Below are 13,406 nucleotides of genomic sequence, written 5' to 3'. Positions count from 1 at the left end.
AGACAGTATAGGATGATGATACACAAGCCCTCCTGGGTACAGTGTACTGTACTCTCCATGCGATGGTGACAAAGTTTGCCATGTGCTTAACAGCACATACCTATACAGGGTAACTGCACGGTTCAACTACTGTATATAGGACAGTACTTCTTACAGAAAACTTTAAAAAAAATCACTCATGAACCACTAGGAACAGCTGATGCACTGGGAAAAGCAGCAAATATCTTGAAATAATTTCCCAGAAAAATCCACGAATATGTGAACCCACAAGTAGCGATCCCGCAAATAGCGGGGGTTGACTGTATATCATCAACACCATCATCATCCAGACCTCCATTCCCACCCTAGGTCCAGGGTGAGGAGTTGCAACTTCCAGAGAGGCCAAGTTTGCCCACTCCAGCGGGCCATGCTTCCATTCACTCTTCCCCTGGAATCCTGGCTCTATCTGATACGCCAAAAACTTTCACCACATTCTGTAGCTTCACATAAACGTACCCAGTAGAGTCAATTCGAACCCTGTCATATTTAAAAGGGGTGCCAAATCCCTGATTATGCGCTTCTTCTCACAACATTCATCCAGCAAGCTCGATCTGTTGTCGGTTCCCTCACCTCACCAACTTCCATACCTCTTTTCTTCACAATCTCATCCACCATATCCCTCTACTTTCTCCTTGGCCTACCTCATCTCCTACCTTCTTCAAATTTGCCCAGGTACACCTTTTTCACCTTTCTATTGTTAACCATTCTCTCCACATGACCATTCCATCTCAGCACACACTCTTCGATTCTGGTGTCCACAGACTTCCTCACTCCACATCTTTCATGAATCACATTATTTTGTATCCTACCCACTCTCTGTACTCCACATACATTCCTCAGCAGTCCAATCTCCACTGCTCTCACTCTTGACTTTTCTTTTTCATGCCACACCATAGTCACACATCCATATGTTAAAGCTGGTACTAACACTCCTTCATGTATGCCTCGTGCAGCAGCAACACTCAAGCCTCTTTTTCTTATCAAGGCCTTCATAGCACCAACTACTTTCCTTCCTTGTGCCACTCTACTTTCCATTTCTTTTACAAATTTTCCTCTCTTTTCTATTGCTGTACCCAGGTATTTGAACTCTGTCACCAATTCCAGTCTCTCTCTATTCACTGTAACATCACACTGGGAGTCACCGTCTCTCTCGATTATCATCACTTTACTCTTTTCTACATTTACTCTCAAGGCACATCATTCACAGACATCAGCCAACTCTGCACTACTCTATCAAGCTCTTGTCCAGTACTTGCAGGTAACACTGCATCACAAACACACAACAAATTAGAGATATTCCATCCACCACCATTCATTACCAACGCCAACCCTTTCGCTACTACTTACGTTTTTATTTCTCTCATCATCCATCCATATCATCCATCCATATATATATGTTGAACAACCATAGGGGCATCACATATACAGTATATCAATATATATAGTGGAATCTCCTATTTCATGTGATTTTTAATCAATGATTCATAACATGCGGCATTATCATGCAGCAGTTAGCAACATCAGTAAATCGCAGAAATTACATGAAATATGCAGATGCTGCATAAAAAGTGATCCTACTCTGATGCCTCATGTAATAAACGTCACCATTACCTCAGGTCAGCGCGTCTAGCTGGACAAAGAAGCAGCTGAAGACGACAATGAAACAGCTTCCACTGTCTCCACACTGGACTTTTCCTGAGGGAGGCTGATGAGGCAGCAGCATACTTACCTTGTGCTGAATGGCCATAGTCTGCCTCAAGCCTCAGAACCCTTTCCCCCTCCCCCGTCCATTCAAACAATGTCATCAGGCAGAATCAAGAACCTTACAATATTGCTCATTCCCATTAAATAAGTTTTACTAATTTCATTTCAAGGTTGTTAAGTGTTTGCTGGTGACCAGTTTGATGTTGGTGTGGGGTAAGAGTGGCAATTTTTTTGAGATGACAGACCCATAAGTAATTTTTGTCATAATATTAGTTATTTCTAAACTGCAGAATTCTCAAATCGCGATATGTGCTCGGTACCATGAAGCCGCAGTTTAGGAGATTCCACTGTATGTATAAACTTTATTCCATATCAAACTATAACTTACCAGCCTGAAGTGTAACTGTATTAGAAGCATCCTTATCAATTTGTTCCTTGATTTCTTGCTTCTTCTTCTTAAATCTCCTAAAGTAATCTTGAATAAGAAAGGTAGCATAAAACTTCCCCACAGTCACATCATCTTCGACTGGAAGGAAAAATGAGCATTTATCATCGACATGCACAAAACTATCCATAAAACATTAAAAATTGCCAATAAAATTACAGCTAATAGTGTAAATTATAAATACTGTAGTAGGGAGACAGCTGGTCATCTACCTTTCAATGTACTAGACAATGATAAATGAGCCTTAATTTTTACAGTCTGATGACATACTTTATTCCTGTTATCCCCCGGATGATTCTGTTGTTTTGCAGCCACTATTTGTAATGAAAGTTAGAAATGGTCTCCATTAACCTCTTCAAAACCTGACATCTTTACCTTCATCATCCTGTCTGTAAATCTCAACACAAATGCTATTTTAGTATTACCACCTGAGTGGTTTCACATGGTATTTCCTTGGCCTGGAGTGCATTTTTCAGTACAATGGAAGCTCTATTATATGTTTGGAATATCCAGATTTTGGCATATCTGAGCCATAACTGAATGATACACCAGTATAGTAATACGTAAAATTATCCCTAATATTGCTCCCATTTAAAAAGCAGGCGTCTGGTTGCTAGCGAGCAAGCCGTGGGTAAGCAGGAGTGAGTCTAACACCCCACCCACACCTCCCACCCACAACCCACTCACAAGTGTGGTAGGGTGGAGTTTGATGAGGCAACTGATATGGAAGGGAAACTACCACCAGAGAGATGCTCTTCTTTGCTCATTTGCTAAACATATGCTTTACTGTAAGCAGTAAAAGCACCTTACAAAATCAGTTCTTCCTCCTGATAAGTCTGTTCTATTTTCCTGATTATTTCTGGGGTGGTAAATAAACGTTTCTTGTTAAATCGGTTTCCCAGTTGTTTTTAATTGTTATGCATGCTGTGACAACTCTTGTTTGATTCATCACTGTAATGTTGGAAGGGACTGTCCCACCTATCTGTCCATCTATCTATTGCCGGATGTCTTAATCCTGTATGGGCTGGCTACAAACAAATCACTTTCATGTTGCCCTGTACCCCGCCATTTCACTGCCTTGCTCCCAGCTCACACCTCCTCTCTCATATACCACTCCACTCCATCCCTCCATCTCCTCCTTGGTCTCCCCCTCCCTCTCCCCCCTTCAACCTCATTCACATACACTCTCCTCAACAGACTCTCGCTCTCCATCCTCTCCACATGGCCAAACCACCTCAATGTGTTTCTCCTAATGCTTCCTATCACATCCACATCCACACCACAATGCTCCTTCACATCCTCATTTGTCAGTCTGTCTCTCCATGTGACTCCACATGCTCCTCTCAAATAACTCATTTCCACTGCTCTCACTCTTGACTTCTGTCCCTTCAATTAGGTCTAAGCTTCACTTTCATACGTTAGAGTTGGTATCACAATACGGCCATGCAGTAACTTTTTCACTTCCATGCTCACTTCCCTGTTTCTTATCACTGCCTTCAAGGAACCAGCAACCTTTCTTCCCTGTTGAACCCTTTCGAGCACTTCACCCTCTAAACTTCCATCCCAACTCATCACACTACCCAAGTACTTGAATGCACTCACATTTTCCATTTCCTCCTCATCCAACCTCACTGTACATTCATTGACTTCATTTCTCTCGAAGACCATAACTTTACTCTTCGCTGCATTCACCTTTAGATTCCCTTCCTTACACACTCTCCCAAACTCATCCACCAAACCTTGCAGCTCCCCTTCTTCAATTAACAACACAGTATCATCTGCAAACAACAGTACAGGGAGTTTCCAAACACTGCCCTCTCTCATAGGGCCACTCCAGTATCTACTGCCCTACCTTCTCTTTTATAACCCCATCCATATAAAGACTGAACAATCATGGAGACATGACACACCCATTTCAATACAACCTTCAAATAGAAAAATTCACTCATACACTGCAGCCTTAGCACCCTCATACATACTCTTCACGGCATTCAACAATCTCCCATTTACTCCATAATTTCCAGAATCCGTGTCTTTCCACCTAGTCATACGCTTTCTCCAAATCCATGAAGGCCGCATACAACTTCCTTCCCTTCTCTAGAAACTTTTCCACTAAAGACCTAAAAATGAAGAGCTGATTCTTTCCTTCTTAAAACCTCCCTGTTCTTCTCCAACCAATTCCTCTGTTATTTTCCTAACTCTGTCAATATGTACCCTACCATATACTTTTCCTATTACAATAAGAAGACAAATGCCCCTATGATTACCACACACTTCTTTTTCCCCATTTCCTTTGTACAGGGGAATAATTATACCTGTCTTCCAATCCTCCGGGACTCTACCATCCTACCAGGCCAATCTGCAAATCGTCCACATCCATCCTACTACTATCTCTCCCCCATACTTCAGCATTTCACTATGGGCTCCATCAATTCCTCGGGCTTTCTCCATTTTGAATTTCTTCACTGCTTCCACAACTTCCATCCTACTGATTTCTTCCTCTCTTCTCACATCCCTCCATCTCCCAGGCATTCCCCAGCCACTTTTACTCACATTACTTTCATTCTCTATGTTCAACAATTTCTTAAAGTGTTCTCTCATCTGCTCACTTTTTCTCCCTTCTCCACTAGTAATCTACCATTTTTATCTTTCACTTCCATACTAACTTCTTTATCACCCCGTCTAACTCTCTTTACCTATTTCCAGAACATTTTCTTACACTCTCTCCACTTTACATTCAAATTCCTTCCAAATTCCTCATCCAATCTCTTCTTTCTCTCTTACCAATCTTTTCACCTCTCTCTTCCTCTCTACATATAACTCTCCCTTCTGTCTCTCAACTTCTTCCACACCACTGTTTCTCATCCACTCACTATATGCTTTCTTTTGTGCCACAGCCTGTCTCACCTCTTCATTCCACCATGTGTTCCTTGCACCTCCTTTCGTCTTCTTTTCATCCCTCACACCACCTCACATGTTATACAGATTTTTTCTGTGAATACCCTGCACACACCCTCCATGTCCCCCATCTGCTCTAATCCATATTTACCGAATCGCTCCTCCACTTCTCTCTTACATTTTGCCCTTTTCCCATCCTCTTGTAAACTTTCCACCCTCCCTATAAGAACTACTTCCTCCTATCCTTCTCTTCTTCTATTCCTCCATTTCATTTGAACCCAGATTCTCACCACCACCAAGTGGTGGTCAGAAAGTCCACTCCTCCAATCTCTATATGCTCTTGCACCCAATACACACCTTCTCATTCTATCATCCACACACACATTATCAATCACTGCTTTCCATTCATTCAGTTCACCAACCACCCTTCTCATCACTTGTAATGTATACCTGTGGGTCATTTTGTGTCTGAAGAGGGTATTGGCTATCAACAACCCCCTCCCAGCACAAATGTCCAATAGAGCACTGTCATTCTTATCCACTTCTGCAGGTACACCCTACTCACTAACTACTCCATCCACCATTACATTCTATGCTTTTCCATTCTTATCTCCAATCAAGAACACTCTTTCATTCCTTTGAAACTTTTCCATGCACGCTTCCACATTTGTCCAGAACTCTTCTTTCACTCTACTTGTACGATCTTGCATTGGCACATACACACACAGAATCGCCTACATTTGTAGTCACACTTTCAATCAAATCCCACACAATCCTTGAGCAAAGTGAGCCATACTCTCTTACAGCATCCTTCCATCTCTTGCACACGACAAAACACACTCCTTCTTTTGCCCTCTCATTCTCACCCACTCCTGTGCATATACCCCATCCATACTCCCATTCTCTCACAATCTCACCTCCCTATTTAGTCTCGGTTATTCCACATACATCCACTTCTGCACTCTCAAGTACCTGGACAATCTCTCTCTGTTTCACCTCATCATTTGCACCCCTTACATTCCATGTTGCAATCCATACCATGTTCTTTGTTTGGTCCTTAGCCATTACCTCTTGGTCAGTCCTGGTCCAAGGCTTCTTGTTCGTATTTTTAGTTAGCTGTTTTCCGGGGAGGGGCACTAACCCTCTGCCAACCCACTTGCTGTCACGTAGGGAACACGTGTTGGTTAGTTATAAGGTTATCACCCATTACAGACTTTTTTTTGTGTGTGTGTGTCTGACTTTGGGGAAAGGCTTCAGGGCATAGCCCCCAGGGCATATCTCCAAGGCTCAGTAGTCTCCTACATCTCCACATCACCAATTTGGCGCTAACACCCACCGTCCATTTTGAATACATGCCAGAGCTGTCTCATGCAGGACTGGTGTACTGGTTTTAGTGGGGATATTTTTACAACATGTCGGCAGGTCTTCTGGTGGATCAATAAAGTCTACTTTTTTTTATGAAATTCAAATCCAAAACTGCTCCCTGCCCCCACAGGGATCTGAACTGGGGTTTGTCAAGGCTGCAGGCCACATCTGTACCGTCTGAGGGAGAAATGGTGCGAGCAGAGAGCATCCATGTGTTTATATTGGATAATAAATATGAGTATTTGTAGAAGAGACAGGACAACGCACACTTAGCTCAAATCCTGTATAATACAATTTGATAAACACACACACGCACACACACACACGGCATCGTCGGAGGAAGACGTCCGTTACCGGCGCTCCATACCAGCGCAACACGGCCAGAGGCATTACCTAAATAAGTATCTTTGAATGAGTCGAGCTCTGTACCAGGTTAGACTAAATGATTTTTCATTATTAAAAGGAAAAGAAATAATAAGTTTAAATAAGACTGGTTCAAACGACAAAGAACCACGATGCGTTGAGTCAGCTGGGTTTGTTTATACTACAGCAACACGGGGAAAGAATGCATACTTTGTAAGTACACACTCTGTTCATTTAGTATTACAAAATGGATCCATACTTCAGTAAAACAAATTTGGAAAAGAAAAGAGATAAAAGTAAAAAGCAAAATGATGATTTCTACCAAGAACTGGTTGAAGTGGAGACTCACAATAGACTGGTTGAACGTGTACACAAACTAGAAATGGCTTTCAAAAATGAAATTGATGAAATAAAGAAGCAAATGCACTTGCAAAAGGAAGAGATAGAAAAACTGGGAAGGGAGGACAATAAGAAAGACACAACCATCAGTGAACTAACAGTGGAATTGAATACGCTTAGGCAGAAAGTGAGTGAAATGGGAAGTACAGTAGTTAATCACGAGAGTGTTATGGAAGAGTTAAAAAATGACACAGAGACAATTAGACAAGCAAGCAGTCTTATGGACCAGAGCAGTGATATTGAGGAGAAGATAACACAGGTGAATGAAGCTGTGCAAAGCTACAAAAATGATGTAGAAACCACGTATGCTGAAATGGTGAAAGTAGAGAAAGACTTAGAAACAAGGGTGGAGGAAAAAAGCATTAAAAAGGAAGTGAAAAGAATAATCCAAAACAATCCAAAGTTAGTCAGAGATTCAGTAGAAATAAATAAATCAATAGTAATCACTGCTATAGAAGAGGAAGAAATTAAAAACAAAATCACTAGAGACAAAAAGGAGATGGCAAATGTAATGAGCTTACTGAAAGAAGTATCAGAGGAAATCTGTAGTAAAGACATAGAGGAACACAAAAGGTTAGGGAAATATGAGAAAAGCAAGACAAGACCTCTAAAGGTGACTTTCCAGAGTGTAAACACTGTGGAAGAGATACTAAAAAATGCAAAGAATCTTATGGAAAAAGAGGAGTTCAAAAATGTATGGATAAAAAGATGCCTAACACAAGAGGAACTGGAATTACTGAAAGAGAAAAGGGAGGAAGCAAAAACAAAAAATGAGGGATGATCAGAAGAGGACAAGAAGAAATTTTTTTACAAAGTAATAGGATTGCAGGTATGAAAGTGGTACACAAACAGGATGGAAGAAAAAGGAGGAAGTTAGTAGAACCATGTCATGACAAGTATATAAACAAGATGATAAAGTTGATGTACTCAAATGTGGATGGAATGGTATCTAAATTACTAGAGATGAATGATTATGTCAGAGAAAATGAACCACAAATAATATGCCTAACTGAGACAATTTTAACACCAAGGATATCCAATGACATACTAAACTTAGAGGAATACAATATATGGAGAAGAGACAGAAATTTAAAAAAAGGAGGAGGAATTATAATATTAACTAAGAAAAATCTAAAAGTCAAGGAAATAAACCTAGATATACCATCACAAGTAGAACTGATTGCAGTAGAGATCAAAACATCTGAAGGTAAAGTAATTGTAGCCAATTTGTATATGCCACCCAGATCAAACACATGGGAAAGAGACGAATATGAGGACCTGGCAGAGAGTACAATTCAGAGTATAAGATCCTTGCTACATAAAATGGAAGAGAAATCGGAAAGAATTATACTAACTGGGGATTTCAATACAAATATAAATTGGAATACTGTAGATATAAATAACCAAGAAAGCTGTTGGGACCAAAAGCTCCTGGATCTCGTACAAGAGTTTTTCTTAACGCAACATGTGAGGGAAACCACTAGAAAAAGAGGACTTGATGTACCTTCAGTGTTAGATCTAATATTTACTAGGCAAGAAAATGACATTGACAGTTTAATATATCACCCTCCACTCGGCAAAAGCGATCATGCAGTACTAAATTATAACTTCAGGATAGCATATGACATAGTAAACAGCAATGACAGTTACAAAAAGAGACTAAACTATAAAAAGGGAAATTATCAAGACCTAAAGAAGTATTTTTTAAAAGTTGATTGGGAAAATGAGCTTAGAGGACAAGATTTAAATGCTGTATATAAAAAATTTTGTGAATTTTATGAAATAGGAGTCCAGAAGTACATCCCACAGCACAACGAAGCAGATAAGAAAATACAGAAATGGTTCAATACAGAATGTAAAAAATCAAAAGAAAGAAGAGATTTGTTGTGGAATAGATACAGAAGACACAATAGTGAAAGGGCGTATAATAATTACAAACAGGCAAGAAACGACTATACAAGAATAAGGAGGGAAGCCCAAAAACAGTTTGAGGAGGATATAATAAATAAAAGTAGTGATCAACCAAAGCTGTTTTACAGCTAAATCAGAAGCAAAACCAAAGTAAAAGATATAATACAATCCATCACGGATGAGGGAATCACTTATACACAAGAGAAGATATTTGTGAAGCACTAAATAAGAATTTCCAATTAGTTTTTACAGAAGAAAAAAATTTTGAGAGGGAATATGTGGAACACGCATGTCCACACATACTACCAGATATACAAATAGCAGAAAAAGTAATACAGGAGGAGTTAAGTAAATTAGACAGAGGAAAAGCAAGTGGTCCTGAAGAAATTTCATGTTGGGTGTTACGAGAATGTGCAAAGGAGTTAAGTAAACCATTATTTTTAATTTTCAAGAAATCCTTGAGTCAAGGGAAACTACCTGATATTTGGAAAAAAGCAAATATAGTCCCCTTATTCAAGAAAGGAAATAGAAAAAATCCTCTCAACTACCGACCAGTATCACTGACCAGTGTTGTAAGCAAGGGGTTAGAAAAACTTATAAGAAAAGCTTGGGTAAATCATCTAGAAGAACACAGTATGATAACAGAAAGACAGTTTGGTTTCAGAAAAGGAAAATCATGTGTTACTAATCTGTTGAGCTACTATGACAGAGTAACAAACACAATACAGGAAAGGGAAGGATGGGTGGACAGTATCTATTTAGATTTCAAGAAAGCTTTTGACACAGTACCACACCAAAGACTTTTATGGAAGCTTTACCATCAAGGAGGAATTTGAGGCAAACTGTTTTGTTGGATGCAAGACTTTCTCATAAAAAGAGAAATGAGGACAGTACTAAGAGGAAACTACTCATCATGGAAAGAAGTGACTAGTGGAGTACCACAGGGTTCGGTGCTGGCACCAATCATGTTTCTAGTGTACATAAATGATATAAACAGTAACACTGGAAATGAGAGCTATCTGAAATATGTTTGCAGATGATGCAAAAATACAAAGGAGAATTACTAGCACAGACTCTTGTAGGGAGCTACAAGAAGAATTAAATAAACTTCATGAATGGAGTAGTACATGGCAAATGGAATTCAATGTGGACAAGTGTCATGTAATCAAGTTTGGTAAAAGTGGAAAAAGACCTGATTGGGATTATAAGTTAGGAAATAAAACCCTATACACATCAGAAAGAGAGAAAGACCTAGGTGTGATTATCAATAACAGACTATCTCCGGCTGACCACATCAGCGAGAAGGTACGGAACATGTATACACTGCTTGCAAATATGAGAATAGCATTCACATACATAAATGAAGACATGCTAAGAAGGATAATAACATCATTCATTAGACCAACCCTGGAATATGCATCAATAGTCTGGAGTCCTCATCTCAAAAAGCATATAGGCAAGATTGAAAAAGTTCAAAGAGCCGCTACAAGATGGATACCAAGCTTAAGGGACCTAAGCTACGAAGAAAGACTAAATAAACTGAATCTACCAACACCACAGGAGAGAAGGAAAAGGGGTGACATGATAATGCTATATAAGTGCATATCAGGAAAGGAGAAAATAGACATAAATGATTACTTAACATATGGAGAAGCATCAGCAAGAGGACACTGCAAAAAACTGCATAAGAAGAGAGGTGATAAAGACGCAAGGAAATTCAGTTTCCCAAACAGAGCAATTGATCAATGGAATGCACTACCGAATGAAATAGTGTGTGCCAAAACAATTCACAAATTTAAGGATGTGTACGATAAATATGGTCTAAGACACGGGACAGTACGAGCTTGACTCATTCCTGTAAAGATACAATTAGGTAAGAACAATTAGGTAAGAACACACACACACACACACACACACACACACACACACACACACATGCACACAATTTTTTTTTTTACCTTTTTTGTAATTTATTCTTGTTGCCCCATGATACTCTTTTCAGCATAAGAGAAAGAACTGGTAATGAAGGGGTTAATGGATAAAGTTTCTAGCCCTTTCATTACAAAAGTCCATCTTAATCTGAAGAAAATCATCCAAAGAGAGTCAGGACTAAATTATGAAAGACATCATCTTACTGAAAGTATTAACACTTTAGCTGCTTAACCCGCCCCATCCCGACGTTTTTGGACCTTTTTTTTTTTTTTTGGCTCAAACATCCGCTTTTGGTGAGAAACATCGAAAATTCACAGAGAAATCGCTCACCTGAGGTTTAAAATACCGGATTTAGGTGCGAGTACTTCCTTACCTGACTGGGTTTTCTAACAGGCTGGCACCAAAGAAAACGAGTTCGATGGGAGGGTAACTATTTTATCCACTCATAAACGGTATTTATTTATTTACTTGGTACGAATTTATATGTAGTACAAGAGTATATTGGTTTTCAAACAGTAATATAGGCATTATAAGCATTGTTTCACTCACTAACTCATCAACATTCATGACCTTTTTTTTCCCACATTACCTGATCATCATTTCTGACTGTTTCTTCCTCTAATGCTATGTAAACTTTGTCCTTCACATTGTCATCGATTGGGGAATCACTCTGGCCCTGAATGTCTTTATTGGCCAGGTCACTGGTAACAGGTGAATTGCCGAGACAATGGCGTGCAGGGGGGAGGTAGAGGTTATGCGGTGTAAGGCATTGTTCCTGCTTGGCATCTTGTAGAGGAATAGAGGAAGGTGTCCCGTGTATACGTGCCAAAAATCACTCGCGAAATCACTAGCGAAAATTGAAAATTGTGCAAATTAGGGACCTTGCAATGTTGCCGCGTTAATTCACGTCGCCAGGACGGCGCGGGTTAATGACTTACTTCAGTGAATAAAATAACCTGGTGCTATCTAGAATTAAAGACCCAAATGAGCTAATTAAATGAAACCCTTTTTTTTTTCTTTCTTTTTTTTTTATGTACTAATATTCTTGCATTTACCTCCAACAGGTGGCACAACTTGATCCAGAAGTTTAGAGTTTGTACGTTTCCAGATCTTCTTGATAACAGCTCTCAACTCTTCATTGGCATCATCTATATTACCTTCTGTCTTTATCCTTAATGACGTTCTAACTAAGGCAAAGAGAGTTGCATTGAACATGACTGTTCCATCTGTATTTAGTGGCATGTTCATTGCAACCAAGCGCTGGAACAGAAAATCAACTTTTAATTACACTGTATTATGTGAATATTTGATACTGCAACATGAAATTGAGTACTAGGAAATACTGAATCCAATTCTGAACATCAACATAATATTATCAACCCTATCACCACACGGCTAATGAATATTCAATACTGTAACTATATATACCGTACAATCAAGTTATTCAAACAAATTATCCTGACTGCATGCATAGATACACCACACCCTTAATTATTTTGCTTATGATTCATGAGGGTGGGGGGGGGGGGAACAGGATTTTGTGATTGTAAAGTACACTAATATCTGACACTTTATTTCACTACCACCACTTTAATGGAACTGAAAACTGCTCATTCAGTTGGAAAATATCATTCTGTATTGTTTATAAAGGCTCCAACGTGCTTCTCTACGTCGCCCTTGGGCACCTAATGGCAGCTCTCCATTCGATCTCTGGCAGCTGACCTCATCCCAGGTCTTTTTTGACCTGCCTCACGCTTCCCTGCCCCTGATGTTCACACTTCTCACCTTCCTCACCCAATTGTCGTCCACCATCCTCTCAACATGCCCTTTCACTTTTCTCACCCAACTGTCATCCTCCATCCTCTCAACATGAACATCACCTTCCTCACCCAAATGTCGTCCACCATCCTCTCAACATGCCCTTTCACCTTCCTCACCCAACTGTCATCCTCCATCCTCTCAACATGCCCTTCATCATCCTCACCCAACTGTCGTCCACCATCCTCTCAACATGCCCTTTCACTTTTCTCACCCAACTGTCATCCTCCATCCTCTCAACATGCCCTTCACCTTCCTCACCCAAATGTCGTCCACCATCCTCTCAACATGCCCTTTCACCTTCCTCACCCAACTGTCATCCTCCATCCTCTCAACATGCCCTTCACCATCCTCACCCAACTGTCGTCCACCATCCTCTCAACAAGCCCTTTCACCTTCCTTACCCAACTGTCATCCTCCATCCTCTTAACATGCCCTTCACGTTCCTCACCCAACTGTCGTCCTCCATCCTCTCAACATGCCTTAACCATATCAATCTATCCCCCCTCATCACAACACCAATTCATTCAAG

At 40.1% G+C, this 13,406-nt stretch overlaps 1 protein-coding gene across 1 annotated transcript in view; it reads right to left on the bottom strand.

Annotated features, from left to right (window-relative positions):
- Nucleotides 1-13,406, bottom strand: part of LOC145414371 (muscle calcium channel subunit alpha-1-like) — a 1,622,725-nt gene that overhangs the window by 198,223 nt on the left and 1,411,096 nt on the right. The window contains exons 37-38 of the mRNA XM_080283905.1: nt 12,112-12,316; nt 2,132-2,269 (exon numbers count right to left, since the gene is read on the bottom strand). Of these exons, the coding sequence (XP_080140031.1) occupies nt 2,132-2,269; nt 12,112-12,316 (343 nt within the window). The remainder of the gene's footprint in view (nt 1-2,131; nt 2,270-12,111; nt 12,317-13,406) is intronic.

Source organism: Coenobita brevimanus, chromosome 99 (assembly GCF_032717465.1).
Source record: "Coenobita brevimanus isolate Jiangsu-jjx chromosome 99, ASM3271746v2, whole genome shotgun sequence".
NCBI lineage: Eukaryota > Metazoa > Arthropoda > Malacostraca > Decapoda > Coenobitidae > Coenobita > Coenobita brevimanus.
The sequence above is the reverse complement of the archived record's forward strand: the minus strand, read 5'-3'. Positions and strand labels throughout refer to the sequence as shown.